Source organism: Gopherus flavomarginatus, chromosome 5 (assembly GCF_025201925.1).
Source record: "Gopherus flavomarginatus isolate rGopFla2 chromosome 5, rGopFla2.mat.asm, whole genome shotgun sequence".
NCBI lineage: Eukaryota > Metazoa > Chordata > Testudines > Testudinidae > Gopherus > Gopherus flavomarginatus.
Window position 1 is genome coordinate 42830659 of NC_066621.1, and position 22287 is coordinate 42852945.

The following is a 22287-nucleotide window of genomic DNA, read 5'->3' on the forward strand; positions in this document are numbered from 1 at the left end:
CACCCATGTAAAATAACGATGAACTAGCAACCCCAGTGCAAGAGGGACTTTACTCTGCTAAGTAGAATGGCATTGAGCAATGCCAGAGTAAACATACCAGGCCACATCCACCCGTGCTAGCTATCTCGGGAGCCCACAGCCTGCCCTGAGGAGAGTCATGGAGTTGGCATTCTTAAGCAGAGGTTTTAAGGAAATGTTCTCCCTGCATATAAACTAAAAAAAGGTTTGGGGCTTTGTTTATTGGCATCTTTTAAAGATCTGCAATAGGCCTTGTACTGTGAGTGTGTTGGCAAGGGTCTTTTTGCATAGTTGTGATGAATAAAGCACCTTAAAAACATATGGCCTAGCAGAGATTCTACCTAAATGTAACAGAGTCCATGAATTTAGAGTGCACCCAGCAAATTAGCCAGACACCATGTGGGAAAGTTCCTCCAGGCCACAGAGGTAATAAACAGCCCCTGCTGCAAGAATCTATTGACTGGGTATGGCAGAATCGATACGTTGGAGTGATTTAGAAAAAATGTTAATCTCTCTATTGAATTGGCAAGCTATCTGTTCTCCAAAACAGCCATCTAGACTTAGCAAGGAGCCAAACAATGGTGAAATATGAGATGCAGTGGGAGAGGAAGCTGAACAGTGCAACAGCCATGTATGCTTAAAAACAGAGTGAAAACAGGGTGTGTGTGTGTAAAGGCTGGGAAAATAAGCCCCTTGCGGGCTCTGACCTGGACGAGTCCTTCCAAAGAGAGATTTAAAAGGACTAGGAGGTAGGACTCACTTCACTAGCTGGGTTCAACAAGTCCAAACGATTACTCTTTCTTCACATGATGAAAACAGCCCAGTGGCTGTTTTATTAGTAGAACTCCAGTGGTGCTTAGAGGCCCCAGAGAGCAAAGCCTCACTGTGTTAGGTGCGGTACATGCAGTTAGGAAGAAACAGCCCCTGCTCCCAAGAGCTTACAATCTGAATAGACACGGGCAAAGGAAGTATTATTATCCCACTACAGAGGAGGAACTGAAACCCAGAGATTGTTACTTGTCTGACGTCACCCAGGGAGTCTGCAGGAGGGCTGGGCTCCTGAGTCCCAGTCCAGTGACTTAAGCACAAGTCCCTCCTTCCTGACTGTCTGTGGAAGAGGGAATTTTAGGCCTCCTGATGAGCAGAGAACCATGACAAGCACACCTGGCGCCAGCAGACAGAATGTAGCTGTCACCTTTCCATCAGCCAGAGAGCTGGGAAAAGTGGGAAAGATGATGGAGCGTGGAGATCCCCTGTGAAAGGCAGCAGAGCAATTGCACTCTCTAAGGACATATGGAGGCCAAATCCTAGAGAAACGAGCCAAATCCTGCCAAAACATCCATCAGCTGGAAGGGGGCCATAATTATTCTTCCCCACAGAAAGGAGACCTCAGCAATGACTGATAAATCAGAGTCCAGTTGGCAGTTTATAGCACAGTAGTTTAGCAAAGTACCGAGCAATCAGTGAACTCTATTGTTGGACTTTGACGAAGACATGAGGCAGGTTTTGATCAGGACTTTCCCTAGGAGACCACCTGCATGTCGTGCAGCGCGGCAGGAGAGGAAGGTCTGGAATGCCCCCTGGATTTCCCACCAGGCTGAAACCCATGCTAAGGGTTGGAAGCCATGTGCTCATGAAGTTTCCAACCCAGTCCTAGCTACCTTGGGTATTTAGATGGCTCCTGTTATGGTAGTACTCGAGAAATGTTGTACCTTTAAGGTATTTATCCTCACAACACTAGCTCCAGGTGCTTGGAGCAATGCAGGGACTGCACGCCAGATGGGTGGGGAGAGATGTACTAGGCAGAGATTCTACCCCCACTATGCATTAGCCAGTGGAGTTGACTGGGCATGGAGGGAGGGGTAATGCTGCACCCCATAAAAGAGTAATCCAAATGACTCTTCCTGGTGAAACAGGGGAGCCTTGGGAGGAAGTCTCTCTCTTTATGGCCAGATGCCCCTGGCGTGGTGCCTACCCTTTGGCCCTTACAATGGGCTGCAGCAAATAGCACGGTGTGCAGACCCCAGTGCGGGTCAGCTGGAGGAGGGGAATATAGCCTGGGGGTCTGACTAAGAAGGCCTGTTATTCCTGAGATCTGTGGGGCTGTCTGGAGTTGCGTGCATATGACTGGAGAAGTAATAGGGGTAAAATAAGAGCTGTGAGGGGCTCTTGATGGTACTAGCCCTATATAAATCATCAGAGGTGGTTGGAAAAAAGGAAAGTATATTTCATAGGAAAATATTGAAAGAAACCATTTTTTAATTTCACTTAAATTGTTTAATTTTTTGGGGAGCGGAACCCAGCTTCTCTGTTTATTCCTTTTTTTCCCTGTCCTCCCCATGCTTCCTCCCTTCCCCAGTGGTGAAAAGGGGTAAATTATTGTTGGGGGGAAGGGAAGGAGAGGAGTCAAAGTGGGATTTTTTTTCTCCTCACCAAAACAAAAGCTTGCAACTATTTTAATTGAAAAGAAAAAATTGTCGACCAAAATTACATTTTGTTATAGTTGGAGGGAAAAAAATTTTTTTTCATTGGAAAAAACCTTTTTTTTTTTTTTTTTTTTTTTTTTTTTGGCAGGAGTGGGGAGGGGAGTGGAAGTGGGTGAGGTCTATAAATAGTCACAGGCATATTCCCCCATATCTAGTGTGCATCACTTACAATGTCAAGTGCAAACCAGCGCTCTCCAGATGGTCCAGAACAGCATCCAGGCCCTCTCTGGGCTGCATGACAGAAAGTCAAACCCAGGCCTTGTAATCCAGCAACAAGCACAGCTGCAGTTGAGCAGGCTCTGAGTAAAGAGCCACAGTGCTCAGACCCTCTCTCTGCTAATGCTAGTGCTCTATCTCCCCCTTCCTGCATTAAAGAGAAATCGAGGTCTGGGGCTGGAGCTCCCTAACGTGTAGGTCTCATATACAGAGTTTTGGTTTAGTTCAGTGTTCAGACTGAGGTCTGGGTTTGGATTCCAACCACCCAGAAAGTTTTGGGGTGGCTGACTCCAGGGTTTGGTTTGAGCCCATCCCTACGTTGGTCACATATAGAATGCCATGTGCCCCTGAAATCAGGAAGCCAATCCCTGTGTCTGGTAAAGCCCCTTGCATGCTGGACATCTGAAGAAAGTGCCAGCCAGCTGAGCTGTGAAACTGACAATAGGCTGGGACAGATTCCTCCACCACCAGGTCTGTCAGAGGCTGACACTCTCCCTTTCCTCTCAGGTAGGATTCCAGTGTTGCCTTCCTTTCCCCTTCTCCACACAGTCTTTGAACCTGCACCTCACATGCAGGCAGGCCAGGGAGAGTCTGTGGCTGAGGAGAGGGAGAAATGGACAACCTTTTTTTGCTAAACCTTCCAAGCACATCTTCCTGATGCTCACCAAGACCCTTCCCTGTGCATGCCCTGTGGCAGAAGCCCTGGTTTTTCACTGTGATCATCTGGTCATCTGTCACAGGGCAGAATTTAGATCCAGCGATTGACTGATTGGAAATGCTCTTGTGTGAGAGATCAAATACCTCTCTCTTCTCTGTGTGCTTCTCCTCTCCTGATTACTTTTGTTTGTGCATTTCAGGCAGTCTCTCTAGCTGAGAGTAGAAGAACTGGACATGGACAATAATATAGCTGAATACCATGTCAGTGGTGAGTACCTCTAAACAAGCACTAAGGCACATTGTTTGGGATTGATATGATTTGTCCCAGCCGGAGAACAGAGAACAGCTGCCTTTCTGGGTGTCAGATGGGACTGGTACAGTGACCAGTTCTGAGAGCTCCGTGTGGAAGTACTCTTAACACAACGTATACACCTATAGAACTCACTTTTGCAGGGCATTACTCAGGCTGCTAGATTGGAAAACTTTGCAAAATAGGATTATTTCCCTCCTCCAAAAAAAACCATTATAGTGAAGTTAAGGCTGTAGGTGCATACCAGTGGTTTGGAATGTTAGTTTTAATAAACTCTCCAATGTGTAGTAAGCCAAGAATTGGAGAATTAAGGGTTTACTCCTGTCATATCCTCACAACAGAGGGGTGTTGAGAATAATTCATTGATACTTTGAAGTGCTCTAAGTATGGGGGCCATATATAGAATAAAACTTGCAATACTTCTTAGATTGTAGTTGGGGCATGGACTGTCTTTGTTCTGTGTCTGTACCGTACCTATCACAATGGCATCTTGGTCCAGGATTAAGGTTCCCAAGTGCCACACAAGAAATAATAAATCATGATACACCCACTAGGATAAAAATCAAAAGGGCACTCCATCTTCATCTAATCCATCTATCGATCCATCTAGTTTTGTATTGCAGTAGAATCTAGGGACCCCAGACTGGGATCAGGGTTTCATTGAGCTTGGGACTGTACAAGCAGAACAAAAAGATGGTCCCTGGACTGTCCCAATGAGTTTACAATCTAAGTACAAATGAAGAGACAAAGGGAAGTACAAGATAATGATGAGACAGTACTTGTCACTGTGAAGAGGAGTGACCACCACATACCTCCTGCTTCACAGCTCAAGCAGATCACCAGCCATGATCAGGAACAACTCCCCTTCTCTCTCCACTCTATCACAATTAGATCTATTTTATAGGTATTATGGCTTCCTCTGACACATTCCTCACTGACCATTGTCAGAGACAGGGTGTGGATGTAGGTTCCGCTCAAATATGATATTCACACAAAGTCTTGGTTGTATATTTTTTAGACTGTTCAAGAGATTATGTCAATGGACCAGAATGTTGTCCTAAGAAAAGGGTCTGCTATTAGAGAAAAGGCCAGCCTTCTATTTTCACTGCTTGAGGCACGGATCTCATGGTGGCATTGTGTGACAAGGATTTAATTTCTTGTTGCATGTTGAATGATGGATGTAGATTTAATCATTTTATGTGATGGATGCTGGCACAATGCAGCAACAATTGTGAAATGTACCTGCAGACTCCTGCATTCTCTTAGGTTGACAGTGAAGAATGCAGATTTTTCTCTGTATAGGCAGATAAGCATTGGAAGCTTTGTCCCAAATTCATTTGGCATCACTAACCCATTGGGAACTGGCCTTGTAGAAAGGACAATGTATTTCATACACCCAGAGTTTATGTTCTGTACACTTTATATACGTATAAAATCATCTATTGAGGTAAATTGTCATAGTTCCATTGACTTTGATGGAGCTCTGACACTTTATATTAGCTGAGGATCTGGCTTACTTTATGTATAGGCATGGGGGCTGAAATATATGAAAGCGACCACGCACAAATTAGTTCATAAGTGAGTGAAATGATGATTGCGATTTGCATCACAGCTCTTTGGTGGGAAACAATTACACAGGAGTTGCCATTTTACAGGAGCAGATGAATGATCCATCTGGTCTGGTGTCCTATTTCTGACAGTGGCTAATGCCTCATGCTTCAGAAGAAGATGGTACTCAGTTCCCCTTTTTTCCCCATAATGCGGGGATGGGCATTCCTTCCTGGCCCTGGCTGGTGATCAGTCTATGCTCTGAAGCATGAGGATTGAGAGCCCTTGGCTAGTGTAACTTCAGATACCCTTGTGATTCATTTAACGATGATGCCTAATCCTTTTTATGAGTTTATCTGTGACACATTAGTTCTCGTCCTCATCACTGTGAGATTGGTTTAAGCTCTGAAGCATGAAGTTTAATATCTCTGCCCCTGGGCCCCACTCCTGACAATAACTCTCCTCTCTTCTAGTCATAAAGAGTCCGCACGGGTGGGAAATAGGCATCTATGTAACTGGCGCACTTGTTCTGCTGGGAATAGCTGCACTAAACCTCTGGAAACTATGGAAGTCTGGGAATTATCCAACTCCGTCTCCATTTCCCAACTACAACTACCGATACCTGGAACAAAAGTACGGGACTGCGTATTCAGACATCAAACACAAGGTAAAAGTCGTTCCTGTTAAGTGCAACCAGGTCACTAAACATTCCCACTAGCCATCAAGCTCTTATAAAGACAGATCAATATGGAGAAGGAACCAGCTCAAACCTTTGATTTCCTCAGCAAGGTCTCAAACAGAGGAAGAAACGTCAAGCATTATTTTGGGGGTAATTTAAATTTCAGGAATACATGTTTTGGGGAAAAACAAATAAATCTTGATCACAAGCCTGGCTAAATACATTGGGCCAGATCCTCTGCTGGTATAAGCTAGCATGTCTCCACTCACCTCAGCTGTGGATCTGGCCCATTGGGTCTGAAGTCTAGCATTCTAATGTTACCAGCAGCGAGGAGGCAGAGGTGGACTTCGATCTTCGCTGCATGTCAGTAGGACATCAGCCTTCTGAAGAATATACTGACATGGTTGCACAGTCCCATCCTGGTCACCAGCAGTCTTTGGTATTGTTTTCCATAGACAAAGAGAGAGCATATGCTTTGGGTCTGGCTCCTACTTTAGAGTTTACTTAGCTCATGATGCAACTGTTGCCTTGTAAACAGGGAGTGTCCTCAGGTTATGGAAATAGAAGCTCAGTCAGACAGGCTGCTGTCAGGAGGATGGGGGAATTCACAGAAGAAACTCTAAATCCACCAGAGTAGCTATTAACACCAACAAAGAAAGGAAAAATCAAGGCTGGGTTATTGCTTGTGAGTCTGAGTGGGATGGGGAGTTGAAGACTGGAAGCCACAGTTCTAGTCACCTTATTACAAAGAGGACACTGTAGAAATGGAAGAGGCGCAAGGGAGCTGAGAGCAAACAGAATGATACAGGGGCTTTAACTTAAGGCTTGATCTAAAGGTCACTGAAGTCAAGGAGCGTCTATCCCTCATCTTCAATGAGCTTTGGATCAGGTCCTGAAGTGAGAGAAGAAACAGAAGGCACTAGACATGAGGTGTTTGTAAACTAAAGGAGAAGATATGCATCAGCCGAAACAAACAAGGGCATGGGAAGGCAAGAGAAATGACAGGATTGTCCAATGGCATGGGGCAAGAAGACATGGAGCTGATCCAGCTCCACTGAAGTAAATGGAAAGATGCCCACTGACTTCAATGGGAGTTGGATCAGGGCCTCTGAGTTAAACAGGCGTTCTTCAGAACATGGAACTCCAACCCCAATGAAGTCAATAGAAAACAGCATAAACCACAGCAGAAAAATGCAAGAAGGAAATTAGGAAGGCGATGAAGAAATTTGAAGAACTAATAGCCATAGATTAAAAAAAACGAATCACACAATGTTCTTTACATCTATTAGAAGCAGGAAACCTGTAAGAGAATTGGTGGGATGGCTGGACCACGATGGGGGTACTATAAACAGTTACATGGCAGAGCAACAAAATGATTGCTTTGCCTCAGCCTTTCATACAGACAAGATTGGGAAGGTACTTGTCCTAGACCTGAGCTAAAGGAACATATGACCTGGTAGGTCCCTTCCAGTCCTTAAATCCAGTCCCCTGAGATTGCAGGCAACCCTGTCATCTAATCCTGATAAGGAATTTATCAAATTTTATCATAAAACCACATAGGTTGTTTGCCCCTACTATTCCTGTTGGGAGGCTTCCCCAGAACCTCACTCCTTTGATAGTTAGAAACCTTCTACTTTCCAGCCTGTGTTTATTCATGGCCAGTTTATACTTATATGTTCTTGTGCCAATATCAGCCTTTAGTGTAAATAACTCTTCTCTCTCCTTGCTGTTTACCCTCTGGTGGTATTCATATCCCTTCTCAGCCACACTCTTTTTAGTCTTCTCTCCTTAAGATAGGCTCTCCATTCCCCTGATCATCCTAGTAGCTTTTCTCTGCACCTGTTCCAGTGTGAATTCATCTTTCTTGAACCTGGGTGATCAGAACTGTACACGCTGTTTCAGATGAGAATCTCTCTTCGTTACTTATAGGTCATAATACTACTGACAACATTTTCAGTAGTACCTGCCTGACTTAGGAGCCAAAGTCTGATTGAAAGTCAATGGGATTTAGGCTTCTAACGCTTAAATCACTTTGAAAATGGAACTTAGGCTCCGAAGATACTTAGGCACTTAAGGAAATTTTACCCCATATCTTATTTATGAGTTAAATGCTACTGGGAACATGATCAGACACTTGAGCACGTATAGTTCACCCAGTAGGGGGCAGTGGTACATGTTATGTATAAGAGGTGGTCAAAAAAACAGAAGGGGAATGGATTTGTGGGGAAATTGCAATTTTTGTTTTTGTTTTTTGAAATTAGTTTTCATTTTTTATCTCTCATTTTTTTCTTCCAAAATGGAAAATTTTCAAAAATTTGTTTTGAATATTTATGTTTACAAATAACTAAGGTGTCACTTAGTTGACTCGTGTCACTTAGCTGACTAATGAAAAGTTATGCTGCAGTAAAACGAGAAAGGGAGAAATAAGGGATGGGAAGGGGCTTTCATATCGTATACAGCATATGATCTAGTGCGTTATCTAGTCTCTCTTAAATGACCTAAGCACTTGTCCTGGGAGACTGTGCCACAGCCTAATGCTGTAGATCTTCTTGTTAAGGAATTACCTTCATATCCCATGGCAGTTACATATTTAGACCCCTTAGCACTTAAGAACCCCATATGCTACATTTCACATGTAATAAGAAGTAGTTCAGAGGAGAAGAGGTTAGTCCAACCTGAGTGGCTCTTCTATCCTTTCCTATGTCTGCAGAGAGGGGGAGCCTCAAACTTCCGAAAGGCAATGGAAAGGACGTCTCCTGTCCGCAAGCCGAGCCTGAAGATGGATGACACCTTTGAGAACATCAATGAGCTGGGTACCTTAGAGTTAATGAGCAAAGACCTAGATCTGGGTCCATTTGGGCCACTGAAGAAATCCGTGTCCACTGACTCCCTCAGCTCCATCTCCTCCATCGGGAATAACTTTGGCCAAGACTTCACTGTAGGCCAGGTGGAAGTCAACATGGAATATGATGTGTTCTCCAACACGCTGCACGTCACGCTGCTGCAAGGAAAGGACCTCCTGGAGAAGGAGGACGTCAATTTTGAGTCTTGCTTTGTGCGCATCAGCTTGCTCCCAGATGAACAAATCATTGGCATTTCCAGGGTAAGTGTCTCTCACCTTCTCTTGCAGCATGTTTGGAGAGATGTGTGTGTGTGTTAAGTGAAATGCGTATGGGACTAATCATTGTTCATGTTATACAGACCTCTGAGGATCTTGATCTCAACCTCCTTGTGGCGAATTGGCTGAGCAGTCAGGGGTCAAATCTGAGGGTGCATCTCCCGCTGCTCTTCTTCCCTGATAGAAGGGTGATAGGGCAGCAAGAGTCAGTAGGGGCAGGCTGGAGGGATGATTTATGAGGAGTGGGCCACAGAGGCAGGGCGTTTCAAAGCCCTGGGAGAAGTATGCTAGCTGGAAGCAGTTGGCAGAGTGATTATTGCGACCCACTGCAACTTAGGCCTCCTAGTGCTTGGAATGGCTACAACATTACCTCTAAGCTCATGGTACCAGATAGCTAGGTGTTGGTATGGCAGAGTGCTCATGCAACCCTACAGCTAGGGAGAAGGATGGTGTGAGGTAGGCAGCGATGATGACATAATGCAATGTCATTTCATTTTTCAAAGAATTGGGGTAGGTTCTCAACGCATGGCCACTCCTGCCATAAAACCTGTGGGCAAAGGAGTTTGCAAATGCAGAACCACACTCTTGTCCCAGTCCTAACTGCCCATGATGGAACCTGAATGAATCTAGTTTGAATGAAGAGTATGAAGAAATATACATTTTGAGCTGGAGAAGGAGCAGCTTTATCCAGCTGGGAAGGGGGTTGAAGTTATTCACTGGTGACCTTCGCTGGTCATGCACTGTAGAAAGACTCTTTATTTCAAAACTTTCCAGTAGGGGCAAGTGTGCACCATGTGGGACATTCTGCATCTCCTCTGCTAGAGCAGATATGGATGTACATTTAGTAGCACATTATACAATATAGGAGACACCAAATACCTGCTGTTCAAGAGTCACCCCACATTTTTCAGTATATCCTTGGGCACAGCTAACTCATCACGTGTATGTTTCCATGGCCCTCTGAACATGAACAACCTTGGAGGTCATGTCTCCATGACATCAGAAACCAGAGGTGCTAGAACTAATGGTGCGGCAGCTGTGCTTGTGAACTGGGTGTGCTTGACTCAAGGGAACAATCCCCAAGGCTCCTGTGCCTATAATAAATTACACAGCCTCTGCTGCTGTCCCAGCCATCTCTCCACCACATACAGTTCCACCACCCAAACAAGCAGAGGCAGAAATGTCCCTTGTAAATCCAGACTCTGATGCTGAAATTGACAGCCACAGCTTCTAGGTCTCCTGCCTGCTTGTGAAAAATCAACATTCATTTCTGCTATAGCTTGGCAGCTTCTAGAGTTGGGTGAGTGCCCCTGAGCGGCAACTCTCCAAAGCTAGACTGCACTCCTCTGTGAACTGAGAGTACAATCGGTTTGTTCTGAGGATCCCTTTTATCTAGCAAATGCTGGGCACACGCTGCATGGTTCCTCTAGCATGGGCTTCCTTCCTTCCTTCCTATTTAGATACAGGCAAGCACTAGGCATTGATCAGTTCCCGGGGAACTTGTACTAGTGTTTTCCAGACCCCTGCTCAGATGTGGAGCCTGTCCTTCCAAGCGTGAGGTGGATCTGTTTACTCCAGGCCTATCGTGGGCTGTTGTAGACAATTCATGATTCGTGTCACACTTGTTTATGAGGCATGAGACTGTGTTCATAAGAAAAATGTGTTATCACTGTTGAGAGAGGAAGGATGGTCCTGTGGCTTGAGGTGCTGACCTGGAACAAAGAAAATCTGTGTTCGGTTCCTGATTCCACCACAGACTTGTGGTGTGACACTGGGCAAGTGTCTTAATCCTTTTGCCTACTTCCCTATCAGTAACATAGGGTTAATAGTGCGTCCTTTGTCCATCCTGTCTGTTTAGACTATACACTCATCAGGGCAGGGACTGTCTCTTACTGTGTGTGTTCGCAGTGCCCAGCACAGCAGGGCTCTGGTCCCAGCTGGACCTCTAAATGTTACCATAATCTACACAATAGTCATCATCTTTAGGAAACAACCCTGTGTTGTTGGCTGAGAGGGCCAAGATCCCGTAATAGAAATGAGGGATGGTTCCCTGTGATTCCCTGTCAGCTGAACATGATAAAATGACTGTTAACTGACAGCAGAGGGAGGCAAGCTTTCCAGGACTTTCATTCAAAAGCCTGCCAAAGGCAAGAGCTCTTCCTATGCAGACAGGATCACGTGCTGCGGATGCTCCTGGGCTGAGCTGACCGGTCCAGCTCTTGCTATCTCCAGCATGCATTTGAAGGTGTCTGTGCCAGTGGATTTCAGTTCCAGTTCTGAAATGCTGAGCAGCTGCACGAAGATGAGCGCCTATTGCCAGGTGCCCCCAATGAGCATTTTCCTGGCTGTGTGTTCTTGCCAGGCCAGTCACAGCTCGGGGCATTCATGCAGTGTGGGCGGGGATTCAGGCTGTGGGAATGCAGCCCAGCTACATCCATGGGCCATGTTCAGCCCTGGCATTAGCGGGCAAAACACTATTTGAGTCAGTGGCATCACACTGGCTTCTGCCAGGAGAGAATTTGGCCCCCTGGCTGCAAAGGCAGTGTCAGCAGAATTGTGTGAGGGGAGTCGATGGATGCGCACTACTCTTCAGTCCAAGTGGCTTGTTCTGTTCCATTCCCCGCTTCGTAGCTGACTCAGCACCTGAGCCAATGCCCACTGAAGTCAATGGAAAGACTCCCGTTGATTTTGCTTGGATAAGGCTCCCGATATACTCCAGTGAGCTGGGAGGTAGATGCAGCACCATGCAGTGCACCTGGTATGTCTGCTGTGAGCTGCTGGTTGGGATCCAGTGGAATATTATCCTCCCCACTGCTCAGCACTAGCCCTTCCATTTCTTCCCAGCTGCATCAGTTGGGAGTAATGGGTTAATCCCAAAAGAAATGTCCACTGGGGCATGGGAAGCTCTGGGCAGACCCAGTTATAATTCAGAAGCTTCTTCCTTGAAGTTGCTTTTGATACCATCTGTCAATTTATTAACTGTAGTGAGAGCGATTAAGTCTGTTCTATTAGATGGAAAGGACTGGGAAGAGAGTTTTGTTTCAGTTGCTTCCCTAGCCAATGAGCTGCAGGCGTGCCGGGTCTGTGAGCAGTATGCAGAGGACCTGGGAGGTGCTGTCTCCTCGCGAAGGAAATAGAGGGGAGAGACTGGACTCCTGAGTGCCATTCCCAGCTCTGCTAATGACTTACTCTCTAGCCTTAGGCAAAGCACATATCTGCCCTTAACTCACGTTCTTCATCTTACAACAGGGGTAGTGATACAGACCCACCTCCCAGGAGCACTGTACTAACTCATGCCTGTAAAGCAGGAGAGAGCCTTGTCTGGACATCTCAAGCATCCTGGATTTTGCAGGACGTTCCACTCTGGCTGAATCAGGCTACCTGTTTCACTGCATCACAAGTGCAGGCAAGGGGAGGAGGGACAGACTTCCATCAAATGTGCTGTAGCCTATGGGAAAATGCTTTGAGGAGGAGACCATGGCCTCAGATCTCGTCTCTACTGGCTGCTGTTTATATTTTCATGTACTTCATAGCCCTTATTACTGAGCAAGCCCTTGTATCCCACCCTTAGGAGCCTGCCTGTGCTCTCCAGCTGGCTTGGAGGGAAAACATTGTGACAGGAGCACTCCAGCCTCCAAATACTGTGAGACTGAGCTGCTCCTCAGCACGTGCAGCTGCTCTGATTTGCTGCCCTTTCCAGGAATAGGGCAGGGCCGTGAATCGGGTGCAGACTTCCCCAAAAGAAGTCTATAAGCATATAGTCTGTGGGGCAAACCTATTGCGTTGGCTGGTCTGCTTTGGGTCATACCTCTGCTTTCTGCTGGTTATATTTCTATGCCTGGAATGGTGGGGGAGACGGCTAATGGTGGGGAGGAAGGCGAGAGAAAGGAAGAATATTAAATGGAGACAGTGGGAGACATATTGGATCAGAAAAGAAATATAAGAGGGGTGGTTAGGTTGGGACCCAGCATGTGCTTAACCTGAGGCATATGAGTCTTCCTGTTGAAAGTCAGTGGAATTGCTCACATGCTTAAAGTTAACCATCTACCTAAGTGTTTTGCTGTATCGGGGGCATTTGAGAGGCGAAAAGCTGAACGGAAACATGAACAAATGATGGAGAAACATGGGTGGGGAAAATCCAGAATGTGAAAAAGACTTGAGAGAAAGATGCATTGAAGATGAAGAATAGGGAGAGAAGTGAGAGGACCAAAAGAGATGTAGTCAGTCATTATTTTATCATATATAAAATGTAGTTTCTATAAGATTTTTGTATGTGTGATTTGTTGTTGTGATATTTGTGTGTGTTACCCCAGAGTCCCAGTCCTTGACCAGGACCTCATTGTGCTGGGTGCTGTACAAACACGGGGGAAAAAAGGGTCCCTGCCCCAAGGAGCTTACAATAGAAGTGTAAGACAAGAGACAACAGGTGGGGAAGCACAAGGAGACACTGAGATAATACAGGTGAGCATATTAGACAGTGGTCTCAGCACACTAGCTACCTAACTGTTGTCACGGTATGGAGGGTTTCACTTGTGTTTTATTACTAGTGGCTTATTTATTTCTAGAAAATCTAACAAGTTTCCCAGTTTTGTACTCAGAGGGCCACATTCCCCCCTAAATCCACTGGCCTCAGGGATTCTGTGGATCATCAGAGAGAGGTGTGCTGGGGCAGCTGCCTGGTCGCTCGGAGCGTGAAGGCTAAGCATTGGTGCCAACCGCCATCCATTCTATTCCTTCTTCCGTTGCATGTGGCTCGCTCTTCTCTGTCCTGTCCACCTCCGTCCTGTTGGAAATGGCTGTCTGCTTCCAGCAGGAGTGGGCTGGAGTCTTAGCAGCGTTGTGTGGTGTTTGTGCTTGGTTTCCGGACAAGCTGATTTGAGTGTGGCCAGGGAGGGAGAAGCCCCTGGGAAGCTAGATATGGAAAACGTAAAGACAATTAAAAGTTTGAGGAAACTGGACTGGAAGTTGCTTGTGGTTTCTGTAAATGGGAGGTTCCTCCAGCTGATGATCCCGATGGGCTCTGGGTGTGTCATGTGGGAGGCAAGTCTCACTCAGCAGCTGGAAGAAACATGTGAGCATGTTTCACATTTGCACTTGCTCCAGGGCAATCATGCCCTTCTGCTTAGATCAGTACCGGGTTTACAATGGTGCCATGACGCCGGACCCAGGCTCCAAAGGGGTCCCGGCCTGGCCCGCTCTGCTTGGGCTGCAGTCCAAGGCTCTGCCAGCTCTTCTCCATCCCCCGCCTCTGTCCCGCACCCACAGGCAGCCAAGCTCCCCCCTCCCGCACCTCTTCTCCGCCTTCTCCCCCAGCGTGCTGCATTCCCGCTACTTCCCGTCCCTCCCAGCGCTTCCCCCGCTGCCGAACAGCTGTTTGCTGGCACTCTCGGAGAGAGGAGGAGGAGCGGGGCTGCAGCGTGCTCACGGGAGGAGGTGGAGCAAAGGCGGGGTGGGGCCTTGGGGAAGGGGGTGGAATCAGAGCAAAGGCGGGGCCCCCGCATTGCCCCTACACATACCCCTCCCGCCCCCGGCTGTGAGCCACTCAGGGTAGAGTGGAGGGCTTGGAAAACCCCCAGCCCCCTGCCCTGACTCCTGCACCCCCCACACATACCCAGCCCCACCCTGAGCACCAAATCGGAGCTCCTGCACCCCACCCCCACATTCCCATCTGCACTGCTTGCATCAAACAGGAGCTGCCCCAGGTAAGCGTTCCACACCCCAACCTCCTGCCCCAACCCTGAGCCCCCTCCTGCATCCTAACTCCTGGCAAGACCCTGCACCCCAACCTGCAGCCTGCTCCTGCATCCTAACTTCCTCCCAGACCCTGCACCCCCAGTCCTGACTCCTCCATCCCCCTCACACACACCCAGCCTCCTGCCCTCCATGATTCCTGCACCTCCCTCACATCCCCCTTAGTCCCCTGTCCTCCAAGGCTCCTGTACCCCCCTCGCACACTCCCAGCCTTGACTCCTGCACCCCCCTCACACATCCCCAGCCACCTGCCCTCCCTGACTCCTGTACCACCCCCCATCCCCACCCCCACCCCCACCCTGAGCACCAAACGGGAACTGCCCTAGGTAAGCGCTCCACACCCCAACCTCCTGCCCCAACCCGGAGCCCCCTCCCTCACCCTAATTCCCTCCCAGACCCTGCACCCCAAGCCTTGAGCCCCCTCCCGCAACCTAAGTCCTGGCCAGACCCCACATTGCAACGTTTTGACATTTTTTTTTAATAAAAAGCTCTTATCCAAAGCGCTTTACAATAGTTAGCTAATGGTACAAACAATATTTGGAAAGGTCATTAAGTGGTCTGCCGAGACCCTCAGCAATTTTCAAGTGGTCTGTGGAAAAATAAGTTAGACTACAAAACCAATCAAGATACTGAACTTTATTTTCATTTACTTGCTATTACTTATAGGAGGAGGATAAAGGAAAAAAAGAATGAAAAATGGGGGCAGAGGGAGATAAGAGAGAATGTTCTTTTTCTTGGCTGGGTCCCAAGGAGGGGCCCCAAAAATGAAGCTGAGCACAGGGCCCCATTAACTCTAAATCCTCCACTGGGGCTGACCCCTCTCCCACAGCTCCCCACACCACAGCAAGAGACTAACCCCCTTCCCCCCAAGCTCCACATGTTATTGCCAGGACGGGCTGGTTCCTAAGCCCCCAAGCCTCAGTCTGGCTGGGGCTGACCCCCCAAACCCTGCTGCCTGACACCTTGCGTTGTCACCCCCATACACACACACACACACACATTCCTCCATGCCCTGCTAGGGGGCTGCACCGGATTTTTTTGGTAAATTGGGCATTTGTTCATTGGCTCTTGCCAATGATCAGTTGGCAAGAGCAAACAGGATAAATGCCTGTTTTTGTCAAAAAAGTCAGGGTGGCCGGGACAGAGCTCAACAAGGGAACTGTCCCAGACAAATGGGGATGTGTGATCATCCTATCTCCAGGCAAGTGGGTCATGAGGGAGTCTGGCCAGGGCGGGGGCAGACCCTGGCCTGGCTAATCACCCAACCCCCGAGAGGCCAGAGTAATTCCCCACCCTGGTACTGGACTGGCCCCGGCCGTGCTGCCAGCTCAGCCTGGCAGACACCATCATCTTCAAGCAGGGCCAGTGATTGTGGCCATGGCGTGAGGGAGTGGGTCTCTGGAGGTGTGGGGGGTCTTTTGGGGGATAGTGGAGGAAGTCTGTGTGTTGGGGTGCTGGCCACGGGGGGTCTGAGTGGGGAGCTGTGGAGGTGGGCCGTGGGGAGGTGCATTGGGCAGTAGTTGGGGGTGGTGGTGCTGGTGTGCATTTGTGGTGGAGGGAGGCTGCTGGGCACAAGGAGTCAGGCTGTGTGGCACGGCATGGGCCCACCCCGGAGGGGAAGGGGCACGCTGGCAGCACAGGGTGCGTCTGGCAACTGCTGGTTTGTATATAGTGTCATTGCACTGGGCTGGGTGGAGGTGGAGCGGGGCCAGCCCCACCTTTTTTTTTTTAATATGGAGCTATACCTATCTCAGAGAACTGAAAGGGACCTTGGAAGGTCATTGAGTCCGGTGCCTTCACTAGCAGGACCAAGTACCGTCCCTGACAGATTTTTGCCCCAGATCCCTAAATGCCCCCCTCAGGGATTGAACTCTCAACCCTGGATTTTGCAGGCCAATGCTCAAATCACTGAGCTATCCCTCTCCCTCCTCTGCCCCATTACCCCTGGCTGGCCCCTTGCTCTGGGGACCGACCTCCCCATGCCATGCTCCTTTGCCCCATGGGGGCCCACAAATATGTTTGGGGCCAGGCCCACAAAAGGTTAATCCAGCCCTGGCTCAGATCCTTCTGCCTGGACGTGTATCAATTTATACATGTCAACATCCCAGTTTACCTCCATGTGCACGAGCCAGGGCCTAAAGATTGAGACCATTTCAACAAATGAAGAAATAAATGACATCGCACAGGGAGAGCCTGGATTCTATGATGTGCTTTTTCAAATCTTTTCCTGCCTAAATCTCCTCGCAGCTGCAGGTTGCCTTTTAATTAGCCATGAGATAAGGAAAACACAATGCCAGATTTGCAAGTGCACAGCATCCACTACTGGACCAGAACTTCCCTGCTGAGCTCTTTGCAAAATCTGGCCCCAGTTAATAGACACACCTAGCTCTTATATAGCACTTTTTATCAGTAGATCTCAAAGCACTTCACAATCTTTTAAATCACCCCTGTGAGATAACACAGGGCTATTGTACAGATGGGAAACTGAGGCAGAGAGAGGCTAAGTGACTTGCCCAAGGTCACAGAAAATCTAGCAGAGCAGGGAATTGAACCCTAAACCACTCTACCATCCTTCGTCTATGGTGGTGGGTTCCTGATAATCTTACCTCTTGTTCCTCTTATTTTTTGAAGGGGCAATTTTTAAATAAATCAATTTCTGGTAAATGATGCTAGGTGGTCAGCTTGAGACACTCCAGTCTTGTTCTGCCATGGAGCAGGGACAGTTGGGCTTGCTTGCTTCTCCCCGATTCCTGTCCCAACATGCCTTGGCTTTTACCTGGAGAGAGACCCTGCAGTCCCCAGGATCATTCAATTCCTGGCCTCTCTGGTGAGGCGGCCTACAAGGATGCCATTTAATACCAATTGAGATGGTGGCTTTTGTGCTAAAGAGTCCTGCCCAGCAGAGACCAAACTGAAATCACTAATTCATACAGCAAAGGCCACATAGGACAAGGGTCAGAAATTAATGACTGATCTCTGCCATTCTGTACTGGATTTGAACCAGTCACCGAGGCCCTGATCCTCCAAAGGTCTCCATGCAAGTGAACCCCTGTGGCCATGCCAGTGAAGTCAGTGGTGCTCCATACAGGTGCAGGACACCACCCCCATGGAGTTATTTGCAGCTTTCCAGCTATTGCAGGATTAGGGCCCTACAGCTGAAAAGCTTCCTGCCCCATTGCTCTGAGAATTTCACCCCCACATTGCAAAGTCACTTGTTAAGGTGGCAAAGAGCTTTCCATTATAAACCTGATTTTTGACCATATCCTCTAAATTCCTCAATAAAAGAAGTCCTTAATACCCAACATATCTCATGATTCTTCTCTAGCCAGCTGGGTTTCTTTGGTTGAGGGTTGTTTTTTGCTGCTTTCTATTGCAAAGTTTGAGGTTAGTTGGGCCGGGCATCTTGGAGGTAGTGAAATTGGAAAGTGAGATTGAGTGTGTTCATTTTTGGAAGAAGCATGTGATGCTTTTGTCTCTGGCCTAGACACCCCAGCTTTGCTTTATTCGGTTGTTCTCAGTGAGAAGGAGGGTTTGAGCACTTAAGGCAGGTTGCATGGTTAATTCTGGAGTTATTTGCTATCCACGTTGGACACCTTAAACGTTCTGTCCAGTCCTGCCATATGTTGATGGCTGACCCTGTAAATGGTTTTGCCCCACTAAGCTTTGGCTTAAAAAAGAAGTCTTCATGTCACTGCAACTAGCTTAAAGATATGAACTGATTCCAAGAGGTGGAAGTTTGTTCAGCTCATGGCAAAACACTCCAGCCTGTCTCCTTTAAGCCAGATATAGGGTCTGTTCCAAAGCCCATTGAAGTTAACAGGAACCTGTCCACTCATGTCAATGAGCTTTGGATCAGGCCCATAAAACAAACCCCCTCACAGCCTGAGCTAGAGAACTCAATCTACTTCTATACAGACTAGAACCCCAGTTTATCTGCAGCACCTCATCCCTCCTTCCCATTGGATGCTCAGACCCTGCCGCACACCATTATCGCGTTCACTCTTTACAAACTGGCGGCAGATGCCCGAGCACTGCACCAGGACACACTGAAGCCTGGTTCATAGCAGTAAGAGATGCAGAAAGCAGGTAGAGATGCAGAAAACAGAACTTCACTGAACGTGAGAGATTGGTGCTGAGTGTCTACCACAGGGGTAGACAACCTATGGCGCGTGTGCCGAAGGCGGCACGCAAGCTGATTTTCAGTGGCACTCGCAATTGCCTGGGTCCTGGCCACCGGTCAAGGGGGCTCTGCATTTTAATTTAATTTTAAATGAAGCTTCTTAAACATTTTAAAAACCTTATTTACTTTACATAAAACAATAGTTTAGTTATATATTATAGACTTAGGAAAGAGACCTTCTAAAAATGTTAAAATGTATTACCGGCACGTGAAACCTTAAATCAGAGTGAATAAATGAAGACTTGGCATAGCACTTCTGAAAGGTTGCCGACCCCTGGTCTACTATTTGTCCAGCTGCAACGTAACTCCCTCCTGCCATCCAGAGGCCCTGGTCCTTCACCACACCAATCCCTCTAGAAACGTGATGCTCTTTCTCAAGTTCCATTCATTCCGCTGCAAGCTCCACATGCAGAATGTTACATTTTCAGTTTGTAGGCCCTGCTGCTTATGATTGGAGAGGCTCAGAACCAGTGGGGAGGGAAGAGAGGAATGCAAACATTGTCACAAATTATTGTTTCTTTTTTGCTAAAGTTTTGTTTTCACCAACACTTACTGACAAGCTTTATTTACAATGTACCAGTATCCACAGTGGGTGGGCAGGGGTAGAGTTACAGTAGGGTTTCCAGTTTTGGGTGGGCGTATTCCTGGAGGTTTTATCACATGAAATAATTTTAATTAAAGATTAATGTTTAATTCCTGGAGACTCCAGAACAATCTGGAGGGATGGCAACCCTAAATTACAGGGTCAGAGTTAAGGTTGTCTTTATGGAACCTTATCTCCAAATTTTCTGGCTCTCAAATATTTGGTGGTTTTGGAGGTTTTTTTTAACTACAGTGGTATAAATACAATGTTGTTTGGAACTAACTGCTGCATATTTACAGCTAACTCTGGCCTTAACGAATAGTTTATCTGGAAATTCAATGAACAAAAGAAGGGACAAATCATCTTAGTAGGTAGCAAATTTTGGCTTCCAAAGAGATCTGTATAAAATACTCCAGCAAGTATAAAATATTATCTTTAAAATATTTTGACAGTGTCCTTTTAAGAGTAATTTTCAGCGTAAAGACCAGACTCTCTGAATTTATGCTCTGTAGTTATTATTTATTGACTCTATTTACAATTCACTAGCACTATTTATAGATGCATACTGGCCTGAGACAAATGATGCATACTGGCCTGAGACAAATAATGAAGACACATTAATCTCTTTCCTGTAGTGTGCTGCAGTCAATTGAAAAAAATAACTAACATTTATTTAGCATCTTTCCATTCATAGATTCTGAAAAGCTGTAGCAACGATAGATATTTATACAGTGCTCACTCCACCACTGATATAGTGGAGCCCGTCTTTTCCCCCAGAGAATATCTGGATCTCCCATTGACCTCAGTAGGAGTTGCTCATAGCCATTGGGTAGCAGGCAGCAGCTGTGTAAGACCCAGATGTTGCGATTGGCTTTGACAAGCAGACCCGGTGTTCTCAACTCAAGATAACAGTCTCACAATATCTGGTGTTTTTCTTTAAGCTCCAGTTCCCAGATTCATGTGGTTAGAGGAGAACCTGAGCTTTCGTTTAAAGAAACAGGAAATTTCTAGTCCTCACGATTGCAGAGAAAAGCTGGAAAATGTGAGGCTAGAGCATCCAAAAGGCTCAGAATCTGGACAAAGAAAAAAAACCTCAAATTAATTATTTTTAATGAACTCATGAGTTTTGAATGCTTGGGGTTGGCAATATCAGAGAGTCCCATCGAAATCAATATGATATCTGTCTGTGTGCAAGGGTGTCTCTGCACTGCAATTAGACACGTGTGGCTGGTCCGTGCCACTGACTCAGGTTCGCAGGGCTCTGGCTCTGTTTAATTGCAGTGTAGGCATTTGAACTCAGGCTGGAGTCTGGGCTCTAGGACCCTGTGAGGTGGGAGATCCCAGAGCCCAGGCTGCAGCCCAAGCTGGAACATCTGTACCGCTTAACCCGAGTCAGCTGGCACAGGCCAGCAGTGGGCTTGTAATTGCAATGTAGAGACACCACTAGAGTCTACCCATGCTTAGGGGATCAGAGCCCAGCAGTGCCCTGTGATGCTACAGGATAGTCCATGGAAAATGCTGTACATCAGCTAAATGAAGCAACAGGGAGGATTTTACAAGAGCCAGATGTCCGGTGGTAAGTGTCGTGGTGTGCAGGATCTCAGCTTCCCAGACTGACTATAGGAACTGAAAGGGTGCAGAGAGGGAAGAAATGCAAAGAAAGGTGATTTATTACCACCCAAACACAGAGTTCCTAATGGTAGAGCTCAGTCAGGAATGTTCAGGCCTTAAGGGTGCATCTACACTGCAAAAACAGCCTTGTGGCGGTGAGTCTCAGAGGCAGGTCAACTGACTCGGGCTTGCAGGGCTCGGCTACAGGTTAAAGTAGCAGTGTAGACATTCCTCCTCGAGCTGGAGCTGGGGCTCTGAGGGTACGTCTACACTGAGATAAAAAACACGAAGTCTCAGACACTGGGCTCCAGGCTGCAGCCAAACATTTACACTGCAGCTTTATAGCTCTCTGAGCCCAAGCCCCGTGAGCCTGAGTCAGCTAGATGCGGCCATGCTGTGCTTCTTTTATCACAGTGTAGACACACCCTGAGGACCCACCCCTCTTGCCAGGTCTCAGACCTCGGGCTCCAGCCCAAGCAGGAATGTCTACACTGCTAGTTTTAGCCCCAGTGTACTCACCCCATGAGCCTGAGTCAGTTGATCCAGGCTCTGAGACTCGCTGCTGTGGGGTTTGGTTTTTTTACTGTGTAGACATACCCTAACACTCCTATCATATGATACCGGAGACCTGTAGCCTCTGTGGTTCTGCCCTTCCCCTGACTACAGCAGGCAGTGTGGTGGTTTGTCACCCAGAGCCTGCCTCTGGCCCCATTCATCCTCTGTTCCACACAATCAGTGTGCCATCAACATGTCATTGGTCACCTTTCCCTTTGTCCTTGTGGGAGGGGAAAGCAGGGTAATTAACGAGCCTTTGGCCCCTTGTCCCTTTCGGTGACAATAATCAGTGCGGAAGCCTTATCCACCAGACTGCATTGTGTGTGAGGTGATCTCTCCCCACCCCAATGGCAGTGTCTGCCATGGCTCTTCGTTGGCATCCAGTGCTGCAGTGACATGCTGCATGAGCTTTGTTAGCTTATGCAGCCCGGCTGGATATCTCAGGTCACCATCTGTGACACAGCCTGTCTCTCTGGCAGCCCTGGGCATACTCAGTGCTTGAGAAGTCTCTCCAGGAGCTCAAGGGAGGCGAAAACAGCGCAGCCTGCAACGTGTTTGTTTATTTCCACAGGCCA

At 47.4% G+C, this 22287-nt stretch overlaps 1 protein-coding gene across 1 annotated transcript in view; it reads left to right on the forward strand.

Moving 5' to 3' along the window:
* The window catches only part of SYT12 (synaptotagmin 12), a 73167-nt gene that overhangs the window by 15340 nt on the left and 35540 nt on the right, over window positions 1–22287 (forward strand). The window contains exons 3-5 of the mRNA XM_050952915.1: window positions 3578–3645; window positions 5709–5902; window positions 8625–9017. Coding sequence (XP_050808872.1) covers window positions 3612–3645; window positions 5709–5902; window positions 8625–9017 — 621 coding nt within the window. The 5' untranslated portion in view covers window positions 3578–3611. The remainder of the gene's footprint in view (window positions 1–3577; window positions 3646–5708; window positions 5903–8624; window positions 9018–22287) is intronic.